The sequence below is a fragment of the Oncorhynchus tshawytscha genome, linkage group LG19 (genome assembly GCF_018296145.1).
Source record: "Oncorhynchus tshawytscha isolate Ot180627B linkage group LG19, Otsh_v2.0, whole genome shotgun sequence".
Classification (NCBI taxonomy): domain Eukaryota; kingdom Metazoa; phylum Chordata; class Actinopteri; order Salmoniformes; family Salmonidae; genus Oncorhynchus; species Oncorhynchus tshawytscha.
The window spans coordinates 44,521,066-44,547,625 of NC_056447.1; the positions used below are offsets into that span (position 1 = coordinate 44,521,066).

Sequence of the window (26,560 nt, forward strand, 5' to 3'; positions counted from 1 at the left end):
CCTGGGAAAAGGGAGATTACGTATTGGTCTAACCATCAAGTCTATTATGGAGGGTCGTCTTTGAAAATAATGAATGGAGATGGGTCATGTTAGGAGGTCCTCTTGGAATTGAACTGGGAAAAGTCCAAGTAAAATCCATTAACCACTGGGCACTAACATCAGTTCAACGTCTAGTTTTGATTTTCACTAACGTGAATTCAACGTGAATTAAACAAACAAACAATGTATTGGCTTTAGGTCAAAAGTTTGGTGGGAAAAAGACTAAATGCCCTTAAGTTGATGATGTTAATCCAATCAGTTTTCCACATTGATTCAACATCACATAGATATGTTTTGTTGAAATAAAGTGGAAACAGTGCTGATTCAACTATTTTTTGTCGAGTGGGTAGCTACTTTTTTTGTCCAGTGGGTAGCCGAGGTGAGTAAAACATTTAAACGTGTTAACCCTCGCAAGGCTGCAGGCCCAGACGGCATCCCCAGCCGCGCCCTCAGAGCATGCGCAGACCAGCTGGCTGGTGTGTTTACGGACATATTCAATCAATCCCTATCCCAGTCCGTTGTTCCCACATGCTTCCATAGGGCCACCATTGTTCCTGTTCCCAAGAAAGCTAAGGTAACTGAGCTAAACGACTACCGTCCTGTAGCACTCACTTCTGTCATCATGAAGTGCTTTGAGAGACTAGTCAAGGACCATATCACCTCCACCCTACCTGACAACCTAGACCCACTCCAATTTGCTTACCGCCCAAATAGGTCCACAGACGATGCAATCTCAACCACACTGTACACTGCCCTAACCCATCTGGACAAGAGGACCTACCTATGTGAGAATGCTGTTCATCGACTACAGCTCAGCATTTAACACCATAGTACCCTCCAAACTCGTCATCAAGCTCGAGACCCTGGGTCTCAACCCCGCCCTGTGCAACTGGGTACTGGACTTCCTGACGGGCTGCCCCCAGGTGGTGAGGGTAGGTAACAACATCTCCACCCCGCTGATCCTCAACACTGGGGCCCCACAAGGGTGCGTTCTGAGCCCTCTCCTGTACTCCCTGTTCACCCACGACTGCGTGGCCACGCACGCCTCCAACTCAATCATCAAGTTTGCGGACGACACAACAGTGATAGGCTTGATTACCAACAACAACGAGACGGCCTACAGGGAGGGGGTGAGGGCCCTCGGAGTGTGGTGTCAGGAAAATAACCTCACACTCAACATCAACAAAACTAAGGAGATGATTGTGGACTTCAGGAAACAGCAGAGGGAACACCCCCCTATCCACATCGATGGGACAGTAGTGGAGAGGGTAGTAAGTTGTAAGTTCCTCGGCGTACACATCACAGACAAACTGAATTGGTCCACCCACACAGACAGCATCGTGAAGAAGGCGCAGCAGCGCCTCTTCAACCTCAGGAGGCTGAAGTTTGGCTTGTCACCAAAAGCACTCACAAACTTCTACAGATGCACAATCGAGAGCATCCTGTCGGGCTGTATCACCGCCTGGTACGGCAACTGCCCCGCCCACAACCGTAAGGCTCTCCAGAGGGTAGTGAGGTCTGCACAACGCATCACCAGGGGCAAACTACCTGCCCTCCAGGACACCTACACCACCCATGTCACAGGAAGGCCATAAAGATCATCAAGGACAACCACCCGAGCCACTGCCTGTTCACCCCGCTATCATCCAGAAGGCGAGGTCAGTACAGGTGCATCAAAGCTGGGACCGAGAGACTGAAAAACAGCTTCTATCTCAAGGCCATCAGACTGTTAAACAGCCACCACTAACATTGAATGGCTGCTGCCAACACACTGACTCAACTCCAGCCACTTTCATAATGGGAATTGATGGGAATTGATGTAAAATATATCACTATCCACTTTAAACAATGCTACTTAATATAATGTTTACATACCCTACATTATTCATCTCATATGTATACGTATATACTGTACTCGATACCATCTACTGCATCTTGCCTATGCCACTCTGTACCATCACTCATTCATATATCTTTATGTACATATTCTTTATCCCTTTACATTTGTGTGTATAAGGTAGTAGTTTTGGAATTGTTAGTTAGATTACTCGTTGGTTATTACTGCATTGTCAGAACTAGAAGCACAAGCGTTTCGCTACACTCGCATTAACATCTGCTAACCATGTGTATGTGACAAATAAATTTGATTTGATTTTAATAACCACTAAGTATGGAGTATTAGTATCATTACTGAATGTACTTTATTCCATCAATATCTAATGACTCACAGTAATTGAAGACACAGGGAATTTTAAAATTGGAAACAAGGGGTTGCTTACTGCAATTTTTATTTTGAGTATGTTATTACTGTTAGTACCAATCTCTGTATTTTTTTTTGCTTTTCAAAAATAGCACTGTTCATGGAATGGCAAAAATCATACATATATATATATATATATATATATATGATGTTTACACTGTTGTTCTAAATAGCAATACAAAACCCATTCATTAATTTGACTTCATATTGACTTAACAATATCAGTGTACACCATTTGCATATCTTTGCCACACGATAAAGGCCTCCAGACATGGCAGCTTGTAAACCGTTCAAAGTGGCTCCTCCAGTCTTCATAGTAAACAAGCATTTGTATGAAAACATATTCAAATAAGCTTTTAAACTGTTAAAGAATGACCAAGAGGACAGCTTCTGTCACAGCCTTTTATTCCAGTACCCCAGGAATCCCTTGGATGAGCAGCATTATTTTATTGAACATGACAATCATATTACTGACACAGCAATAGAAATGAAACGGTAAATTGAATTCATATAACCGAGTGAAGAGAATGTGATTTTAACAGTGGTGAAACGCTGAGGAAAGTGGATTTTTGTGTCAAAATCACTTAAAGGAGGATTTCAGGACCTGATGTTTGGGGAGTCTGAGCCATTTCCTTTTACACTTTACTGATTATTCATGCTGCAACATGTCTAAACTGAGCACAGGCCATGGCGCTATGAGCGATGCCCATCTGAAATTCAATTCCCCTACGCTTGGAAGAGCGCTACCTCCAAATGTCAGCGGTGACTATCCTGCTATCTTCAAAAGCACTGGGGCTGGGGGCTTTCAACCACAGAGGTGTGAGACCACCTTGACTCCAGCGCACTCCACTAGCTCTTACGGTTTAAATATAGCATAGATGAGATTAACCTCGATCTATTGATTTTGGTTAATTTACATTATGCAGTGAACCTACAGTGCATAAGTAATGGTTCACCAGCCACTCACACAATTCATTGAGCAAATTGGTTTGTTTTCAGGGAGAGTCTGGACTGCATGGAGATACATCTGCCTTGTTGTTGTAGATTTTAAGGGTAGAATAAAATGATCTGACTGCATTTCATATCTGGGCAGCTTTAATATTCATGAAAATGTGATTATTCAAGGCGTCATGACAGTGGATGTGCTGCTGGGAGACTTGGGTCACCAGCTCTTGAACCACAGCCTCCTCTGGGAGGCATCATGTGCTAAATTATGGATTCTGATATCCACCATCACCTGACAAGTGGAACCCACACACAGAGGGGGTCGCACAGGGCGTTTAGCCTCAGGCCCTAACTCCTTGGCTTTACCCCATTGGAGGTAGCAGCGGGAGGGAGGGAGAGATGCAAACTAGATAGGAGCAGCAATCTGAGAATATTTCTTATATTTTCCAAGTGAGTTATTTTGCTGAGAACCAGTTCAGTGCTCACAGTGACTACATAATATGGTCACTCAACCCAATCCAAGCCAAAAGGTACATACAGTAACAGAGAGAGTGCCTACTAGATAAGATTAAGAAAGTATTCCAACCCCTTGACTTTTTGTTGTGTTACAACCTGAATTTAAAATGGATTAAATCAATATTTTTTCACTGGCCTACACACAATACCCCATAATATAAAAGTGGAATTCATGAAATTTTTTACAAATGAATAAAAAATGAAAATCTGAAATGTCTTGAGTCAATAAGTATTCAACACCTTTGTTATAGAAAACCTAAAAAAGTTAAGGAGGAAAAAAAATAATAATAATTGGCTTAACAAGTAACATAATAAGGTTCATCGACTGTGTGCAATAATAGTGTTTAACATTATTTATGAGACTACCTCATCTCTGTACCCTGCACACACAATTATCTGTAAGATCCCTCAGTCGAGCAGTGACTTTCAAACACAGATTCAACCACAAATACCAGTTTTTTTCAATACCTCACACATACTTATATATATATCCCTCACTAACTTTAAGCATCGGCTGAAAGCAGCTTACCGATCACTGTACCTGAACACAGCCAATCTGTAAATAGCACATCCAACTTCCTCATCTCCATATTATTTATTTTTTGCACCCCAGTATCTCTACTTGCACATCATCTGCACATCTATCACTCCAGTGTTAATGCTAAATTGTAATTATTTCTCCTCAATTGCCTTACCTCCCTAATCTTACTACATTTGCACACATTGTACATAGACTTTTCTATTGTGTTATTGACTGTACGTTTGTTTATCCCATGAGTAACTGTTGTTTTTGTTGCACTGCTTGGCTTCATATTGGCCAGGTCGCAGTTGTAAATGAGAACTTGTTCTCAACTGTCCTACCTGATTAAATAAAGGTGAAATATATTTTTCAATATTGGTAGATGGGTTAAAATATATATATATATATTAAAAAAAAGACATTAAATATCCCTTTGAACATGAAGTTATTAATTATACTTTTGATGGTGTATCAATACACCCAGTCACTACAAAGATACAAGCAACCTTCCTAACTCAGTTGCCGGAGAGGTAGACAACCGCTCAGGGATTGTTGACTAAAACATTTACAGTTTAAATGGCTGTGATAGGAGAAAACTGAGGATGTATCAACATTGTAGTTACTCCACAATACTAACCTAATTAACATAACGAAAAGGAAGCCTGTACAGAATAAAAAAATATTCAAAAATATGCATCCTGTTTGCAACAAGGTATTAAAATAATACTGCAAATAATGTGGCAAACCAATTAATCATTTGTATTCAGGACAAAAGGTTATGTTCGGGGCAAATCCAATCCATGTCACGTCCTGACCATAGCAAGCCTTTATTTTCTATGGTGGAGTAGGTCAGGGTGTGACTGGGGGGTGTTCTAGTTTATTATTTCTATGTGTAGTCTAGTTTTTGTATTTGTGTAGTTTAGTTTTTGTATTTCTATGTTGGCCTGGTATGGTTCCCAATCAGAGACAGCTGTCTATCGTTGTCTCTGATTGGGGATCATATTTAGGCAGCCTTTTCCCACCTGTTGTTTGTGGGATCTTGTTTTTATATTGTTGCTTTTGAGCCCTACTAGGCTGTACGTTTGTTTTGTTGCTGGTTCACATTTGGGGCGGCAGGGTAGCCTAGTGGTTAGAGTGTTGGACTAGTAACTGAAAGGTTGCAAGTTCAAATCCCTGTCGTTCTGTCCCTGAACAGGGACAGGTTAAGGCAGTCATTGAAAATAAGAATTTGTTCTTACCACTCCATATTTTCAAGCATAGTGGTGGCCAGACACTGGGAGATGAATTCACCTTCGAACAGGACAATAACCTAAAACACAGGGACAAATCTACACTGGAGTCGCTTACTAAGACAGTGGATGTTCCTGATTGGCCGAGTTAGTTTTGACTTAAATCTGCTTGAAAAAAACTGATGGTAAGACCTGCACTTTTTTTTCTAGCAATGATCAATTTGACAGTTTGAATTTAGAAAAATAATAAAATGTGCAAATGTTGCATAATCCAGGTGTGGAAAGCTCTTGGAGACTTACCCAGAAAGACTGTAATCAATGCCAAAAGGTGATACTAACATGTATGGACTCAGTAGTTTGAATACTTATCTAATCAAGATATAATTTTAATTTGTTCATATTTTTTTTAAATAAATGTTACAATTTTTCTTCCACTTCACAAAAATAAAGCCATTTTAAATCCCACTCACAGGGGGGGTGAATACTGTAACCCCCAGGGACTTTGAGGTACAGCTATACCTTAGTACCACAAGATATTATAGCCTAGTCTCTTCCCGCAGTCACTGGAGCGCCATGAGTCTGGCAAATAGTGCAAGACTAGCTATAGCCCCAACAGGTACTGTATCTCACATGCACACCTCAGCGACTGACTGGTGCAGAACCAATTAAGACTCACTTCAGCTGCTCATTGTCCTGCAGAGAGAATGAGAGGCCGGTCAGCCTGATAAGAGGCTCAGCAACACTTTATACCAGCAGCATTACCACGCTGTTCTACCACTGGAGTTGTCCCGCTTAGGACCCGGTGCTATCTCCAACAATGGTGGCAAGAAGAGGCAATTTACCGAGGTTAGAGACTAATCATGCTAGCTAATACAACTCAGTATATATTTTGTGTTATCACACATTTGATAACCTGTTTGGGTGTACCCAAGGAGGGAATTGGCGGAATAAGTCTCTGCAAATGCAAACAGGACTAGGTAATCTAGGTGCAAATTATGTAAATATATTGATTAGATATTTCTCAAAATATTGTTATGCTTAACACAGCAGTCAGATATCCAGCGTTAAACTATTAATAAGCTGTTGATTGGCTCTGATTCCCAGTCTCTGTACACAATGAGAAAACAAGCAAATATTTTTCTCTCTTCTTCTTGGCACTTTTCTCAGTGTGTGAGTTCACCAGAACTCATAGCCGGAGACCCAGTGGACTCTCTTTGTCCACCAAAGCTGTTGCATGTTAATTTCTCTACCATAAGCCACCTTCAACGTCATTTTAGAGAATTTGACATTACGTCCAACCGGCCTCACAACCAGACCACATGTATGGCGTGTGGGCAACCGGTTTGCTGATGTCAACGTTGTGAACAGAGTGCCCCATGGTGGTGGTGGGGTTATGATATGGGCAGGCATAAGCTACGGACAATGAACATAATTGCATTTTATCTATTCAATTTGAATGCACAGATACTGTGACGACATCCTGAGGCCCATTGTCGTAACATTCATCTGCCGCCATCACCTCACGTTCCAGCATGATAATGCACGGCCCCATGTCACAAGGATCTGTACACAATTCCTGGAAGCTGAAAATGTCCCAGTTCTTCCATGGCCTGCATACTCACCAGACGTCACCCACTGAGCATGTTTGGGATTCTCTGGATCAATGTGTACGACAGAGCGTTTCAGTTCCCGCCAATATCCAGCAACTTCGTATAGTGGGACAACATTCCACAATCAACAGCCTGATCAACTCTATGCAAAGGATGTGTCGCATTGCATGAGGCAAATGGTGGTCACACCAGATACTGGACTGGTTTTCTGATCCACACCCCTACTTTTCTTTTTCAAGGTCTGTGACCAACAGATGCATATCTGTATTCTCAGTCATTAAAATCTATAGATTAAGACCTACTTCATTTATTTCAATTGACTGATTTCCTTATTCGAACTAACTCAATAAAATCTTTGAAATTGTTGCATGTTGCGTTTATATTTTCGTTCAGTAAACCTCTACCTCCCTCTGAATATGCCTCTCCTTTCGCTCTCTTACCTAAAGTCCTAAAACAATTCGAAAGGCCTTGCTGCCAGTCTTTAGAGAAGCTACAGAGGTGGCATGCATGGCTGACAGTTACAGACGGATGGTGACATACACATGCCTCGACTTCCCATGACCTTGGTTGACCTGGTTAGACATAGACAAACCATCAATCAGTCTCACTAGATGAAGGCCATTGTAACGGTGAGAGGTCAGGAGCTGTAGCATTCCTCATACAAAACACAAAATTAGGCTAGACCGCAGGAGATTCGCATTATAGCGGAATTGACATTTAAAGGTAATTTCCGATTGAGCCGACATATGTAGTGTTTACCGTTAATGAGGTCTCCGCGAATGCGGGAAAAAAACATTGCCTTTAAAAAGGTTGGTTCATAGCTGAAAAAGAGCGATCATATTGAATCTGAATGCTCATAAACCAGTTACATACGTTGTTGCTAGAAGCTTAACAGCCAGTAATAGGCTTTAAAACGGGTCATACCAGGGATGTGCTCTATACAACAGTCTCTACTGTAAAATATTGTTGTTCTGTTTAACCTGGGCATAGTGTATCATGAAGAGGGAGAATTTGAACCTCAATAATTGAGACAGTGAAAGTTCCCTTGGAGACTAGTGTACTCTTACTGCCCTCTAGTGAAAAAGGATCTGCATGGAGGAATGGGCCAAAATACCAGCAACAGTGTGAAAACCTTGTGAAGACTTACAGAAAACGTTTGACCTCTGTCATTGCCAACAAAGGGTATATAACAAAGTATTGAGAAACTTTTGATATTGACCAAATACTTATTTTCCACCATAATTTGCAAATAAATTCATAAAAAATCCTACAATGTGATATTCTGGATTTTTTTTCTTATTTTGTCTGTCACAGTTGACGTGTACCTATAATGAAAATTACAGGCCTCTCATCTTTTTAAGTAGGAGAACTTGCACAATTGGTGGCTGACTAAATACTTTTTTTGCCCCACTGTGTGTGTGTGTGTATATATCTAGAAATATATATATATCTATATATAAATAAATAATTCTTGATCCACTGTTGAATTTAGGCACAAATTAAGTGAACAAAATGCATTCCCATGATTTAGTTACGTACACATTTTTGCTAAATAATTTTACAAACCATTCTGTAAACACTTCTATCATCCAGTTGATAGTCCAAAGGATACCGTGCCATCATCTATATATATATATATATATATATATATATATATATATATATATATATATATCAAGAAATACTGTTTCAAGGTGCAAATGTGCAACCAAAACAAAACAACCGTCATAGTATAGTCAAGGTCTACAAAGACCAAGCCTAACATTTTGTGACACATAAAAAGCTGTTCATTTCAGGAGAGTTGTAACTACAAAACAAAAGTCCCAAACTTCCGAGGCGTTCCAGAAAAAATTTGATTCTGGGAATCTTTCAACCAGGATTTCTGGAACTTTGCAACTCTACTAGGGATTACTAGGAAGAGAAGCCTCTGGCAGATCATGATGATCCAGATGCATGCATAGAGAGACATAAAAAAAAACAATTTTTTAAAGGACAACACCACATGAATTCAATAAAATATCACTACAAATACTTCTCGCAATGCAAAATAAAATGAGTAAGACGTAGATGTCTATGTACAGGTATGAAGGTGTTATGGTAATGTTTCCTAAACTCATTCCTCGGGACCCCATGGGGTGCAAGATTTGTTTTGCAGTAACACTATACAGCTTATTCAAAATATCAAATCTTTATGATTAGTTGAATCAGCTGTGAAGTACTAGGGTAAAAACCAAAATGGGCACCACTTGGGGCCCCCGAGGACCGAGTTTGGGAAAGGATTATGAAATCCTTACATACAGTGCCTTTGGAAACTATTCAGACCCCTAGACTTTTTAAAATGGATTAAATAAACAAATCCTCAGCAATCTACACACAATACCCCATAATGATGACGCAAAAAACAGGTTTTTAGAAATGTTTGCAAATTTATAAAAACATTTAAACAGAAATACCTTATTTACTTAAGTATTCAGACCCTTTGCTATGAGACTCAAAATTGAGCTCAGGTGCATCCTGTTTCCAATGATAATCCTTGAGATGTTTCTAGAACTTGGAGTCCACCTGTGGTAAATTCAATTGATTGGACATGATTTGGAAAGTCACACCTGACTCTCAGACCATGAGAAACAAGATTAGTCTGGAAGAAACCTGGAGGAAACCTGGCAGCATGGTGGTGGCAGCATCATGCTGTGGGGATATTTTTCAGGGGTTGGGACTGGGAGACTAGTCAGGATCGAGGCAAAGATGAACAGATCAAGGTACAGAGAGATCCTTGATGAAAACCTGCTCCAGAGCGCTAAGGACCTCAGACTGGGGCGAAGGTTCACCTTCCAACAGGACAACGACCCATAAGCACACAGCCAAGACAATGCAGGAGTGACTTCGGAACAAGTCTCTGAATATCCATGAGTGGCCCAAAAAGAGCCCGGATTTGAACCCAGTTGAACATCTCTGGAGAGACCTGAAAATAGCTGTGCGGCAACACTTCATCCAACCTGACAGAGCTTGAGAGGAATGGGAGAAACTCCCCAAATACAGGTGTGTCAAGCTTTTAGCGTCCTACCCAAGAAGACTCAAGGCTGTAATTGCTGCCAAAAGTGCTTCAACAAAGTACTTAGTAAACTGTCTGGATACTTATGTAAAGGTGATATCTGTTTTTTTATTTGGGGTATTGTGTATAAATTGACGAGGGAAAAAAAACAATTGAATCAATTTTATAATAAGGCTGTAACCTAACAAAATGTGGAAAAAGTAAAAGGGTGTGAATACTTTCCGAAGGCACTGTAGGTCAGTAACATTCAAATAAAGTGTGATCCAGCTAAAGCCTTTACCCAAGGTTTTGAAGAATCATGTAGACAATCTAAATGCTACTTATGCCATCTATGCATGTACACAAATAAAGAATCAATTCATATTTCAAGTCCTTATAATACAAATTCAAATGTGGCTTTTAGCTATGAATCATAGTGGTACACTATCAATACACAAGGCAATGGAACTGAACGTTTTTCTTGAAAAGTGAAGAGTACGTGCGCCTATATATGTATTCAGGACAGAAAATAGATCTTTCCTACATCAAACTGTACTAGACTCTGCAGTATCAGGAAGTAGATGGAGACTGTCTGTTCAATGTTTCTTCATGGTAGAGATAAGAGCAGAAATGTGGACAATACAATACAATATCTCCCGTCTCAGTACTAACCAGGCCTGACCCTGAACAGGCGTGTTCTGGGTGTTATGGCCACAAGCAGTTTTTAAAAAACATAGTTTTCTCCCAGAATTAGGTCCCTTGGCATCTCTGCAACTCCTCAATGGGCTCGGGAGAGGCAAAGGCCAAGTCATGGGTCCTCTGAAACATGACCCGCCTGGCTGGCTGCATTCTTACCACACCGCCTGCTTGAGCTGGATGTCAGCCGCACCAATATGTTCAATTGACGACGGGATTCAGCTTGCAGGTGCCCGGCCCTATCACAAGGAGTTGCTAGAGCATGATGAGCCAAGGAAAGCCCCACCGGCCAAACCCTCCCCTACCCCAGACAGTGCTGGGCCAATTGTGCGCCCTCCTATGGGGCTCCCGGTCACGGTCCATTGTGACAAAGCCTGGGATCTCATGTTTAAAACACAGCGTGGGGAAAAAATGTAATCATGCGCATTTCTCAGGTTAATTTAACAGATAGACAGTCCATTCAGTAGTAGGTTATTTACTCCGGCCCTAGATGGACTGTAGAGGGGCAGGTTTGGTGGTACAGTGAGACCTGTCGTAACCAGTATAAATCTTACTGGTTCCCACTAGGGCTGTAACAATACCAGTATCACAAAAAAATGTCCATGACCAAAATTAAAACACGAAGCAGATCTAACTCTGGTCCTTTAATAACCTGCTGTATGCAAGATATTGTTTGCTACAGCTTGGAAAATAAATACATGTGACTCTGGATGACAACATAATTTCATTTGATCCCAACATTAGGGATGTTTTCCTAAAGTTAATTCCCCTTTGTGTTTGGTTTCCTTGCCATGATACTAACGAGTATGGTAATACTGGTATCATCCCGGCCCTAGTTCCCAGTCCAGCCTCTTCACTGGTAAGTGTGCATGCGGCGCTCAGCAGCTGCCGCTAACTTTCTGCGTCGCAGGGTCATAGAGTCTAAAACTGAACCTGCTGGGATGTCATCCTCAAGAGAGGGCAGACCTTCATCGTACTCATCATCGTCGTTCATAGCAGCAGCGTTTTCCTCTGGGCTCTTGCTCAGATATCTCCTGAGAGGGGCGCAGGAAGAGAGGAGCAGGTTTTAGTTTAAGACCTCTGCTGAGTTCTTAGGGTTACGGTTGAGCCAGGATGTGGACATGAAGCTAGGGTTAGGGTTGAGCCGGGACGTGGACATGAAGCTAGGGTTAAGGCTACGGTTGAGCAGGGACGTGGACATGAAGCTAGGGTTAGGGTTGAGGCTACGGTTGAGCAGGGACGTGGACATGAAGCTAAGGTTAGGGTTGAGGCTAGAGTTAGGGTTGTGGTTGAGGCTAGTGTTGAGGCTAGAGTTAGGGTTGAGGCTAGGGTTAAGGTTGAGCCGGGATGTGGACATGAAGCTAGGGTGGTATTTAATATTTGCTTATTTTAAAAAAAATACTTTGGCTCAGCTTGATTTAGCTTGCCTGGTGCAATGGAACCAATAGAATAGTCCCAAAAGTGCAACTGCAGACTCTGCCCATCTAACAAACTGTATTTGAAAGAAGACAAGTACTATTTAAAGCCAGGCATGTTAATGTCCTGGTGCCGGGGGACATGTCTATCGGTGAGCTAATGGGGTCAGTGCTGCTCAGAGCCTCACGACCAGGTCGTATTATTAGCCATCGCTGACAATAGAGATCAGTACCATTAATAGGAGCATGAGAAACACAATGAGCTGAATGGAATAGAGCAGCATGAAAAGGTGAAAAGCACAGGGTACGACCCCTTTTGCATACAATACCAAATATTCTAACAAAAACATCAATAGACAAGTGGGCACAGATCATAGAAAGGTAGTAAATATGATAAAATAGACAATTTGCGTCATTTGCAACATCCATAATAGATTAATTTGAAATCCAGGCTAGCAGGTTAGGAACTGGAAGTGTTCCATTGAAGTCAGTGCTTTCTTTTTAACTTTAAATAAGCAGATCCAGTACCTCTGTGCTCGTAGCAGTAGCTCATCTTTCCTCTGTAGCAGTATCTTCTGTCTCTCCTCGGCTGACTTGGAGAAGCGGCTGCCTCTGACCTCAAAGTCCTCCACCTCGGGGGTCACGAACTCTGAACTCCCGCTGGCCCCACCCACATCTTGTGGGGAGGGGTTGACCTGGGAGGCAGAGTGATCCACAGGCTGGAGAGGGAGACAGCAGACATTTTAAGCAGACCTGGAAGTCAGGTATGCTCTAAACTTACTGTGGAAGTCAAGTGTCCCAAGAAGGCTTTTCTCAAGTAATTTTGGGTATCGGCTCATGGGATGAATTGACCCTGAACTCTATTTTAGCCCTTCCTTATGTTAATGTCACATCCAAGGAGACCACATAAGCACCCACACAACCAGCGTGTGGAGTTCCCTGTAGCAGTGTGGGACTGACCTGTATGGGGAAAGGAACCACAATGCGTCCATCCAGGATGTTGTCAGTGGTGACCTCTACAGAGCGGGTCAGCTGCAGATCCTGCAGCACAAGATGGTAGGGAACCTCCGGAAACATCTCCCCGATTTGATGGGCCTAAAGATAGCGAGAGAGGAGATGTAGCATTATTTCAAACATCTAATGTAGCCTCCTTTCTTTACCTCCTTATCTTCATTGTTACTGACATGAGAGAATAGCACAGGTGAAAGTTAACAAGAATATAATGAGACACTGGTAAAAAGAAAAACAAGTAATGGATGGACCCCACAAACACTGACCATGGCATTGAGCTGGGAGTTGTTGGCCTGTTGTACGATTCCCAGGATGTTGGTTGTGTGCATCACTTCCACAGAGAAACTGGGCAGCCAGCTGGCAATGCGAGAACCTAGTAGGGGTGAAATACATGCACGGTCAAGCTCATTAGATATTCATGGAGAGGTGTCCTCTCTAATCTGTATATGGATTTAGAGTGGTGTGAGAAAAGCCTGAATAGTCGCCAACTGTGTCAGATTAACCACTGAGAGGATGTCTATCTGCATATTTTATGGGTGTTACTCTTGGCCCTAAAGATACTGAGACCTGATCCAGAAAACAACAAAACTAATAGGGACTACAGATGTCATTTAGTTTCATAGCCAACACTGACATTTACATTGATGAGTAAAGAATTTGACAGGGTTAACTACTATAATCAAAAATATCCTGTCAATGGGGGTGAGGCTTGAAATAGTCCCATGGGTTTGGGACTTTCTCTCTGACAGGAGACAACAGGTCATTATGGTGCCCCACCTGAATGAGAGTCCCTCATGTGGGGTGGCCCAGGGGACCCTCCTTGGCCCGGTCCTTTTCCTTGCCCTCAATGACGCTGAACATGAAGCTGCCAACCCTGTGTGGAAATATGTATTTTCTAGATATGTGGTAGTAGAGTAGTGGCCTGAGGAACCACACTGAATGTATTGTGTAAAGTGTTATGAAATGTAATGTAATATTTGAAGTTGTATATAACGGCCTTAATGTTGCTGGACCCCAGGAAGAGTAACTGCTGCCTTGGCAGGAACTAAATGGGGATCCTTAATATATACAAATACAAAGCTGCCACCCACACCATGTCTTTATAGTATTGTTGTTTGTATACAAAACATTAAGAACACCTGCTCTTTCCATGACATAGACTGACCAATGGCTGCACCATTGAGAGCATCCCGACTAGCTGCATCACCGCCTGGTATGGCAACTGCTTGGAATCCAACCGCAACATGCTACAGAGGGTAATGTGTATGGCCCATTCCATCACTGTGGCTGAACCCACTGCCATCCAGGACCTCTATACCAGGTGGTGTCAGAGGAAGGCCCTAAAAATTGTCAGACTCCAGACACCCAAGTCGTAGATGGTTCTCTCGGTTACCGCACGGCAAGCAGTACCGGAAAGCCCAGTCTGGTACCAAAAGGCTTAACAGCTTCAACCCCCAAGCCATAAGACTGCTGAACAGTTAATCAAATGGCTACACGGACTATTTAAATTGACACCCGTATTTTATTATTATTTGTTGCACTGACTCTTGCACAGGCTTGATGTACACTCAGTGGAATCCACACACACACAAACTACTCTGTTATTATCTATGCCTAGTCACTTTACCCCAACCTACATGTACATATTACTTCTACGTCGTACCCCCGCATATTGACTATATAGCCTAGTTATTGCTATTGTATTGTGTGTTACTATTTTTCCTTTAGTTTACTTAGATTTTTTTTTACGGTAAGGTTGTATTTGGCGCATGTGACAAATAACATTTGATGTCACTTGTTAAATCCACTTCAATCAGTGTAGATGATGGGGAGGAGACAGGTTAAATAAGGATTTTTAAGCCTTGAGACAATTGAGAGATGGATGGTGTATGTATGCCATTCAGAGGGTGAATGGGCAAGACAATATATTGAAGTGTTTTTGAACGGGGTATGGTAGTAGGTGGGAGGCGCCCCGGTTTGTGACAAGAACTGCAACACTGCCAGGTTCACACTCAACAGTATCCTGTGTATCAAGAAGGGTCCACCATCCAAATGACATCCAGCCAACTTGACACAACTGTGGGAAGCATTGGAGTCAACATGGACCGCCATCCCTGTGCAATGCTTTCGACACCTTGTAGAGTCCACTCCCTGATGAATTGAGGCTGTTCTGAGGGCAAAGGTGGGGTGCAACTCAATATTAGGAATGCGCTCTTAATGTTTTGTACACTCAGCGTATATTGCATATTTTAACATTGTATTATACTAAGTGTTTTACTGGTTTAGGATTTTACTATTTGATAATTATTTAATTATTCATGTTATGAATGTAAATTGGTGTACAATTCAGTCTGACTGAGAGAAACCAATAAAACCTACTACTTATTTACATACTTTTAAAGCACCAAAACATGTACGCAAAGCAATGTTCTAGAATATTGGACCGTTGGCTTTGATACTTTTTGAATTCTCAGCACGGCTCAAGCAATTTCTCCAACTGTCAACACACTCAAATATAGAGGACACATACCGGAGATACGTTGGTTGGGAATTTAGTGCGTCCCCCGCAGACGGTGGTCTCAGAAACGCATAGCTATGTCACAATGGGATGCGGGACTATGATTTACACTTAAGCCTAAATGTTGATTAATGTCTCCTGTCCCTGTGAAATAAATTTGTTCTGATTCTGGGTGCTAGTAAAAAAGTAGAAAAGTGAGTATACTGGGTGAGTGTTGGGGCCTCACCATCAAAGTGGAAGAAGTGGTTGTGTTGGTTGAGGTGTTGCCTTGCATCTGGCCCGGGGCCTCCAGGGCCCATGTTGTCTTCCAGCATGGGCTCCCTCTGCCTCTCCTCTCTCTCTCCTCCAGCCCCCTCGCTGATGTTCAGAGACATACGGCACGTGGGACACGACGTGTCCTGCTCCAACCAGGAACGCAGGCAAGAGCTGGGCACACAAAAACACACTGTTAATAGTGACTATAATAATGCTTTAATTTTATGTAGCACTAGGCACAATGTTCAATCATGATAATGGACTGGAGTTATGTATAGCAGAATAGATAGTTGTGGTTGCTGAAATGCACACTGCATGGGGGTTAAGCGTTTTTGCATATCTGCTCACTTGTGGAAGAGATGTCCACAGGGCAGCTTGCGTGCTGTCAACATGGAGTCCCAGCAGATAGCACAGTCATCATTGTTCGCTACCAGCTCATCAGAGGTGGCCACAGCAAACCTGCAATCAACAATATACTTTGAAGAACAATACTTTGCCCATTTTCTTTTCAGATCATGGAAATTCATCTTTTGCTTTCAACCTTTTGCCTTCAAATATCCCTCAGAGCATAGATGGATACAGCTATAACACAATGTAATGTAAATAAATACAGGTACTGTTCAGTATGTAGAAAGATAAAGCTTGACTGAGCAACAAACCTGGCCTCCATGTTGTTGATGACATGGAGGTAGTTCTTGTGGCGACGGATTCTCTTCTGCACCTCATGGAACAGGTAACGCAGCTGCATGAAAATCACCAGGCTGGCCATAGAGAGCCAGATGTTACCAAACAGCTGAGAGGAGAAGGGGAGAATAGGGAGAGAAAGAGGAGAAAAGAGCAGAGGAGAGGATAGGAGAAAGAGTTGGTAGAAAGAAGACATTCTGGTTACAACATGAAGGGTCCTATAGATAAATGGACACTAGTAACAAGTCAAATAGGAACATGCCGCTCTTGTGCAGTTGTTTTGTGTGAAAGTGAGTGGTTGTGAGGATGGGTGTTGAACTCACCAGCATGTGGATGTGGTGCATAAGGTCCAGCCCCAGCAGAGCCAGCTCCATCACAAAGTCAGTGTAGTAAACGTAGGATCCTTTACTCTCCCAGGTGCCCTCATGGTTCAAGTCCCACAGGTGGATAAAGTACCTGGAGGAAGCAGGAACAGGTGTTCAGTGCGTGCGTGCGGCCTTTTCAGATTTTTACAGGCTTTGGATTTTCCATTTATATTTAGAGGTTTGACGTTAGCACGTGGGGCGCACAGACTGGTGTCACTTCGTTAGTCAGCTTGTGTTACACCTGTGCTGGTTTGTCATCTTGTTAGTGGGAAGGTGTTTCACCTGTGCTGGCCCAGGTAATTTTTAAGAGTGGCTGGCCCAGTGCCCCAGTTGTCTGGAGAGATGTGGAAGGTCAACTCCCTATTAGATTTCTAGAAAAACAATCCTTTATCTGATCTTCCCAGTTTTTGTTTTGCTCCAACATTTTTGTTTGCTTCCTGTCTTTGAGTTTGGTGTGGGTTTTTATTTTATTTGTCTCTTAGTGGGCGCTCATGGTGGGTGTCTTTTAGGTTCCAGTTGTTGTTGCTATGCAACTTTCAGTGGACAGCCCCAAGAGTATCTTTCAGAACCCTTCCTAAAACCCCAACTCTTTAATTTTGTTTGACGTCAGTGACTATTTGTTAGATCCCCCTTCTGTTTGAGTGCCATGTTTGGTTTTCATGCTGGGGAACCTTAACAAGATGTACCACCAATTGGTAATGGTTTATACAAGATATACAATATTTTGGCAATTGCCTGCACAATCACTTACCGGATAATGACATGTCCAGTTCTAACGGACACCAGCATACACTGAAAGAAAACATAAGAGAACAATGGTCTGGTTAGATAATGGGGAGCATCATCAGATAAGACCATGATGTATACATTAAAAACAGGCAGATAAGCACTACACCGCAAATGTTTATCCATATAGAATAGAGAAACAAAGGCAAGAGGACCCAAAATACTTTTTAAATGTCGCCTCCATCTCAAAATGCATTGGAGAAACATTCCTCTCCTGAGGCGAGGAGACACGATGAATCAAGGAAAAACAGTTGAGATCCACCTGGGGAGTGGGCTCCAGGCATCCTACCTCAGCGGCCATGAAGGTGACGGTGTGTATGCCGTGGGGATTTCCCAGGAGCCCACAGAGCAGAGCCAAGCCACAGCAGGTCAGCAGCATACCCACCAGCAGGGTCAGAACCCTCACATGGCTGTCCATAGGAGTGGTGGGTGAGAATGACAGCTGTAACAACACACACAAGACTCAATGATAAAGTACGATACTGCCGTGGATGATAATAGAATATCATAACATTAAAAACCCTATTCATGAACCGGGGAAATTAGAGTTTGTTTTACAAAACAAGACACTATTGATTAGCCTTACAGATATTGGCTAAATACAAATGATGAAACAATATTGTGAGAAGAGGATAACTCGTATATAGGACTATTGGAAACAAACATATTCAAAGCGGTCCTTGCAGAGCTGGACCATGAGGTGCATGAAGACGAGGACAGCAAACCACAGACACCACATCACCACCTCCTCCACCGTCTGAACGTTGAGCACCCCGAAGATGAAGATAAACTTGTAGAAGATGAAGTTCCAGAACTTGTCCTTTAGGTGCTGTTTCGACAGAGAAAGCAGCCAGCCCAGACAGGGCATTACAACATTTGATTTAGTCGCAATAGCTTTCTTGTTTTGAGGAAGGATTGTTGACATATTTTACAGTTGTATCTAAAAGCATAATTGAGCAATGATTTATCAAAGATTGGCATATTTATTACATTTTGGCCTTATCCAGGCATCTCATCTGGGTTTCGTGAGGATTTAATTCAGCTGCATAATAAAATGTTTATGATAGTGGCCTCGATCTTAGCATGCATATCTCAATGACTACTAATGAAATTACATTCCCATTATACCCCAGTTACAGGGGACCTGGCAGTTTGCAGTAAGTGTTTCAAAGAAAAACATTAGGCTACCTGGTTAATGAATGACATTACCTAGAAAAACACCAAACACATTCCTACTTACCTGTTTTTCACTGACACGGAGCGGCCCAAAGACAATGCACTGGATCACCTTTGCAATCAGCATCAGGACACAGCAGGCTGTATTCACCATCACCTGATCAACATGACATATTGAATTGAACGTTAAATCAGCCATCAAATGAAACAGCAAATTGACACTATCCCAAATCCATTATTTCAATATCAAGGTAAAAGTTTGTCCCGGGTTACGAAAGTCTCAATTGCAATATCAGCACAATATCTAGCGGACTAATCTCCAGGGTACAGGAAGTTTCTGATGAACTTCACCAACAGTGTGGAGCCAAGACCAATCTTTCTGGAATATACTGTACAAAGTCAAAAGTTTGGACAATCCTGATGAATTTACTGTGTTAAATGAGGCCTCACCTCCTGGTTACACTAGTGACCATATCCCCCTTACATCCCACAAAGGCGGTGGTGTTGCTAACATTTACGATAGCAAATTTCAATATAGAAATCTATGCAGCCTACTCAATCACTTTTAATAGGTACTGTTTACAGGCCTCCTGGGCCATATACAGCGTTCATCATTGAGTTCCCTGAATTCCTATCGGACCTTGTAGTCATAGCAGATAATATTCTAATTTTTGGTGACTTTAATATTCACATGGAAAAGTCCACAGACCCACTCCAAAAGGCTTTTCGGAGCCATCATCGACTCAGTGGGTTTTGTCCAACATGTCTCTGGACCTACTCACTGTCATACTCTGGACCTAGTTTTGTCCCATGGAATAAATGTTGTGGATCTTAATATTTTTCCTCATAATCCTGGACTATCGGACCACCATTTTATGACATTTGCAAATGCAACAAATAATCTGCTCAGACCCCAACCAAGGAGCATCAAAAGTTGTGCTATAAATTCACAGACAACACAAAGATTCCTTGATGCCCTTCCAGACTCCCTCTGCCTACCCAAAGACGTCAGAGGACAAAAATCAGTTAACCACCTAACCGAGGAACTCAATTTAACCTTGCGCAATACCCTAGATGCAGTTGCACCCCTAAAAACGAAAAACATTTTTCATAAGAAACTAGCTCCCTGGTATACAGAAAATACCTGAGCTCTGAAACAAGCTTGCAGAAAATTGGAACAGAAATGGCGCCACACCAAACTGGAAGTCTTCCGACTAGCTTGGAAAGACAGTACCGTGCAGTATCAAAGAGCCCTCACTGCTGCTCGATCATCCTATTTTTCCAACTTAATTGAGGAAAATAAGTACAATCTGAAATGTATTTTTGATACTGTCGCAAAGCTAACTAAAAAGCAGCATTCCCCAAGTGAGGATGGCTTTCACTTCAGCCGTAATACATTCATGAACTTCTTTGAGGAAAAGTTAATGATTATTAGAAAGCAAATGACGGACTCCTCTTTAAATCTAGGTATTCCTTCAAAGCTCAGTTGTCCTGAGTCTGCACAACTCTGCCAGGACCTAGGATCAAGAGAGACGCTCAAGTGTTTTAGTACTATATCTCTTGACACAATGAAAATAATCATGGCCTCTAAACCGTCAAGCTGCATACTGGACCCTATATTCCAACTAAACTACTGAAAGAGCTGCTTCCTGTGATTAGCCCTCCTATGTTGAACATAATAAACGGCTCTCCATTCACCAGATGTGTACCAAACTCACTAAAAGCGGCAGTAATAAAGACTCTCTTGAAAAAGCCAAACCTTGACCCAGAAAATATAAAAAACTAATCGGCCTATATCGAATCTTCCATTCCTCTCAAATTTTAGAAAAGGCTGTTGCGCAGCAACTCACTGCCTTCCTGATGACAAACAATGTATACGAAATGCTTCAGTCTGGTTTTAGACACCATCATAGCACTGAGACTGCACTTGTGAAGGTGGTAAATTACCTTTTAATGGCATCAGACTGAGGCTCTGCATCTGTCCTCGTGCTCCTAGACCTTAGTGCTGCTTTTGATACCATCGATCACCACATTCTTTTGGAGAGATTGGAAACCCAAATTGGTCTACACGAACAAGTTCTGGCCTGGTTTAGATCTTATCTGTCGGAAAGATATTAGTTTGTCTCTGTGAATGGTTTGTCCTCTGACAAATCAACTGTAAATTTAGGTGTTCCTCAAGGTTCCATTTTAGGACCACTATTGTTTTCACTACATATTTTACCTCTTGGGGATGTCATTTGAAAACATAATGTTAACTTTCACTGCTATGCGGATGACACACAGCTGTACATTTCAATGAAACATAGTGAAGCCCCAAAATTGCCCACGCTAGAAGTCTTTGTTTCAGACATAAGGAAGTAAACTCGGACAAGACAGAGATGCTTGTTCTAGGTCCCAAGAAACAAAGAGATCTTCTGTTGAATCTGACAATTAATCTTAATGGTTGTACAGTCGTCTCAAATAAAACTGTGAAGGACCTTGGTGTTACTCTGGACCCTGATCTCTCTTTTGACGAACATATCAGGACTGTTTCAAGGACAGCTTTTTTTCCATCTACGTAACATTGCAAAAATATGAAACTTTCTGTCCAAAAATGATGCAGAAAAATGTATCCATGCTTTTGCTACTTCTAGGTTAGACTACTGCTACTACTTTCATGCCATCACTTGAGTGGGTTGAGTCACTGATGTAATCTTCCTGTCTGGGTTGGGCCGTGGAGGAGAGCTTTGTGGACTATACTCCGGCCTTGTCTCAGGATGGTAAATTGGTGGTTGAAGATATCCCTCTAGTGGTGTGGGGGCTGTGCTTTGGCAAATATATCCTTCCTGTTTGGCCCTGTCCGGGGGTATCATCAGATGAGGCCACAGTGTCTCCTGACCCCTCCTATCTCAGCCACCAGTATTTATGCTGCAGTAGTTTGTATCGAGGGGGTTGGTTCAGTTTGTTATATCTGGAGTACTTCTCAGGTCTTATCCGGTGTCCTGTGTGAATTTAAGTATGCTCTCTCTAATTATCTCTCTCAGAGGACCTGAGCCCTAGGACCATGCCTCAGGACTACCTGGCATGAGGACTCCTTGCTGTCCCCAGTCCACCTGGCCGTGCTGCTGCTCCAGTTTCAACTGTTCTGCCTGCGGCTATGGAATCCTGACCTGTTCACCGGATGTGCTACCTGTCCCAGACATGCTGTTTTCAACTCTCTAGAGACAGCAGGAGTGGTAGAGATACTCTTAATGATCGGCTATGAAAAGCCAACTGACATTTACTCCTGAGGTGCTGACTTGCTGCAACCTCGACAACTACTGTGATTATTATTATTTGACCATGCTGGTCATTTATTAACATTTGAACATCTTGGCCATGTTCTGTTATAATCTCCACTCGGCACAGCAAGAAGAGGACTGGCCACCCCTCATAGCCTGGTTCCTCTCTAGGTTTTTCTTTATTTTTTACTATTTTCTACATTGTAGAATAATAGTGAAGACATCAAAACTATGAAATAACACATATGGAATCATGTAGTAACAAACAACAAAAAAAAGTGTTAAACAACTCAAAATATATTTTATATTTGAGATTCTTCAAAGTAGCCACCCTTTACCTTGATGACAGCGTTGTACACTCCTGCCATTCTCTCAACCAGCTTCTTTAGGTAGTCACCTTGAATGCATTTCAGTTAAAAAGGTATGTATTGTTAAAGATATGTTGTGGAATTTCTTTCCTTCTTAATGTGTTTGAGCCAATCAGTTGTGTTGTGACAAGGTAGGGTTGGTACAGAAGATAGCCCTATTTGGTAAAAGACAAAGTCCATATTTTAGCAAGAACAGCTCAAATAAGCAAAGAGAAACGACTGTCCATCATTACTTTAAGAGGTGAAGGTCAGTCAATCTGGAAAATGTCAAGAACTTGAAAGTTTCTTCAAGTGCAGTTGCAAAAACCATCAAGGGCTATAATGAAACTGGCTCTCATGAGAACCGCCACAGGAAAGGAAGATCCATAGTTACTTCTGCTGCAAAGGATAAGTTCATTAGAGTTACCAGCCTCAGAAATAAGCAATTAACTGGACCTCAGAATGCAGCCCAAATAAATGCTTCAGAGTTCAAGTAACAGACATCAACTGTTCAGAGGAGACTGCGTGAATCAGGCCATCATGGTCGAATTCCTGAAAAGAAACCACTACTAAAGGACAACAATAATAAGAAGAAACTTGCTTGGGCCAAGAAACATGAGCAATGGACATTAGACTGGTAGAAATCTGTCCTTTGGTCTGATGAGTACAAATTTGAGATTTTTGGTTCCAACCGCCATGTCTTTGTGAGATGCAAAGTACGTGAATGGATGATCTCCGCAGGTGTGATGGTCTGTGATTTATTTAGAATTCAAGGCACACTTAACCAGCATAGCTACCACAGCATTTTGCAGCGATACATCATCCCATCTGGGTTGCGCTTAGTGGGACTATGATTTGTTTTTCAACAGAACAATGACCCAAAACACACCTCCTGGATGTGTAAGGGCTATTTGACCAAGGAGAGTGATGGAGTGCTGCATCAGATTACTTGGCCTCCAAAATCACCCAACCTCAAGCCAATTGAGATGGTATGGGATGAGTTGGACCGCAGAATGAATGAAAAGCAGACAACAAGTGCTCAGCATATGTGGGAACTCATTCAAGACAGTTTGAAAAGCATTCCAGGTGACTACCTCATGAAGCTGGTTTCAGAGAATGCCAAGTGTACAAAGCTGTCACCAAGGCAAAGGGTGGCTACATTGAAGAATCTCAAATATATTTTGATTTGTTTAACACTTTTTTGGTTACTACATGATTCCATGGTGTGGTATTTCATAGCTTTCATTTTTATTCTACAATGTAGAAAGTAGTTTAAAAAATAAAGAAAAACCCTTAAATAAGTAGGTGTGAATAAGTAGGTGTGTCCAAACGTTTGAATGGTACTGTAGCTCGGACTATATCGATTCACCCAAGGTTAATACTTCAAAAAATATTAAAAACACCCACCTTGTAACCCTTTATTGAAAAAGTATGGATTTCAGTAAACAAAGAAAGGCACGCAACTACAGAGGATAAACATTGGCCGTTTCATAATTTATATATTTTTGAAGTATTAACCTCAGGCAAATTGATGTGGTCGGAGCTAGATTCCGCAAAGCCTGTTCTCAGCTCCACGCCGTTGGTGAAGTATATCATTAAACATCCTTTACCATGTAGTGGAGTTTAGTCCGCTGCACAATATTCAGATAGTCATGCTTTGAATTGTACTGAATTATCAACAAACCACAGGAGCAGAGTTCATGAACTTACCCAAACAAAAACAGTGTCTGAGACCAGGTACAACCGGACAGTGGCTGCCACATCGCTAAGGCTGGTGATTGGGTCCTCATCAACATCATCACTTTCTACAGGAGAACTGCTCTGTGTCTGTGTGTACTCTACTGGCTCTGGGACAGTACAGTAGCCACTCAATATTGACCCAGCGAGAAATACAGCACTCAGAGCTGTGTATGTCTGCAAACTGGGCCATGGAAATCTCTCCAAAAACAGCAAAGGCATATTGACTGGTGCAAGGTTTGCCACTTTGGAAAGTTCAGATAAATACGTATTGAGTGAACACCTATTTCGAGAGATTCTTTTATCAACTAGTGATTTCAAGATGAAATGTCACTTTTTGGAAGACCCCACCAAAATACACATAGAAATTTCAGTAATAGATATGTAATTCGCAAGTCCAAGAAGCGGTAGATATGTTGTGTGCGCTATATCTTTCCTTCCCGTTTTAAATTTTCTCTTTTACTTTCAGTTCAATACACCAGCTTCAAACAGATAAATACTATATTTTTTGGTTATTGAAAATATATTTATCGACGGTTTATATGGTACACTGAATCTGTTTTTATCACAAACTGAAATTAGGCGTACTATTAGAATTTTAGCAAACAAGCAGGAAATGGCGCAGCGATTTATGCGTAGTGCACATTTAATTTAGCGTTATTTAGAAAACGTTAACTTAATTATCTCGTTTGTAGCTAATACCGTGGTAACATTTGATATGTATCCTCATTGGCTAGCTAGCTAGCTAGCTAGGTATATGGACGACTGGTAAATCAACAACAACAGTTTAGCTAGCTAGTAACCAGGATTAAAAACTCTTGACATTTCGTCCACGCTGATAACTATGTACGATGTCGCCAAATACCAACTGTATATCGGCGTCTCTATGATGAAAACGTCAAAGGCTTAACTGTGTCGACCCTCCTATTGCATGTTGCTGTAGCAATATCTCTGAGTTTCCACTTTATTGCGTCTATTTCGGTGTACTTCCGGTTTTGGAGCATCTGGTTTCCTCTCTAGATTGGCTGGATCAGAGAGCACTCTAGTTACATAAAAAATATCAGAATTTGTCTGCCTGTGTGAACGCAGCCATGTTGTCTCAGCAAGGGACCTCATTCAGAGTAAGGCATCATACCTACTGTACCTTCAGAAAGTATTCATACCCCGTTACTTATTCCACATTTTGTTATGTTACAGCCTGAATTCAAAATGTATTAAATATATGTTCTTCTCACCCATCTACACATAATACACACAATACAATAATGACAAAGTGAAAACATGTTTTTAGAACTTTTAACACATTTATTGAAAATTAAATACAGAAATATCTCATTTACATAAGTTTTCACACCCCTGAGTCAATAAATCAAATCAAATTTTTTATTTGTCACATACACATGGTTAGCAGATGTTAATGCGAGTGTAGCGAAATGCTAGTGCTTCTGGTTCCGACAATGCAGTAATAACGAACAAGTAATCTAACTAACAATTCCAAAAAACTACTGTCTTATACACAGTGTAAGGGGATAAAGAATATGTACATAAGGATATATGAATGAGTGATGGTACAGAGCAGCATAGGCAAGATACAGTAGATGATATCGAGTACAGTACATACATATGAGATGAGTATGTAAACCAAGTGGCATAAAGTGGCTAGTGATACATGTATTACATAAGGATGCAGTCGATGATATAGAGTACAGTATATACGTATGCATATGAGATGAATAATGTAGGGTAAGTAACATTATATAAGGTAGCATTGTTTAAAGTGGCTAGTGATATATTTACATCATTTCCCATCAATTCCCATTATTAAAGTGGCTGGAGTTGAGTCAGTGTCATTGACAGTGTGTTGGCAGCAGCCACTCAATGTTAGTGGTGGCTGTTTAACAGTCTGATGGCCTTGAGATAGAATACATGTTAGAATCACCTTTGACAGCGATTACAGCTGTGAATGTTTCTGGGTACATCACTAAGAGCTTTGCACACATGAATTGTACAATATTTTCACATTATCATTTAAAAAAATGTTCAAGCTCTGTCAAATTGGTTGTTGATCATTGCTAGACAGCCATTTTCAAGTCTTGCCATAGATTTTCAAGCAGATTTGATTCAAAACTGTAACTAGGCCACTCAGGAACCTTCAATGTC

General features: G+C 41.5%; 1 protein-coding gene across 2 annotated transcripts; it reads right to left on the bottom strand.

Annotated features, from left to right (window-relative positions):
• Positions 1-11,475: 11,475 nt before the first annotated feature.
• On the bottom strand, positions 11,476-25,403 carry amfra (autocrine motility factor receptor a). Of its 2 annotated transcripts, none has more exons than XM_024380012.2 (13): positions 24,374-25,400; positions 19,121-19,213; positions 18,545-18,709; positions 18,170-18,322; positions 17,846-17,886; positions 17,053-17,185; positions 16,705-16,838; positions 16,394-16,504; positions 16,017-16,216; positions 13,539-13,645; positions 13,222-13,356; positions 12,790-12,980; positions 11,476-11,880 (listed from the first exon to the last, which is right to left on the bottom strand). In XM_024380012.2, the coding sequence occupies exons 1-13, from the start codon at positions 24,620-24,622 to the stop codon at positions 11,700-11,702; spliced, it is 1,893 nt and encodes a 630-aa protein (XP_024235780.1). In that variant the 5' UTR covers positions 24,623-25,400; the 3' UTR covers positions 11,476-11,699. The 2 variants fall into 2 exon arrangements, with proteins under 2 accessions (XP_024235780.1, XP_024235781.1); XM_024380013.2 differs by lacking the exon at positions 11,476-11,880 and adding an exon at positions 14,050-14,146 and having other exon boundaries at positions 12,839-12,980; positions 24,374-25,403.
• Between the last annotated feature and the right edge of the window lie 1,157 nt (positions 25,404-26,560).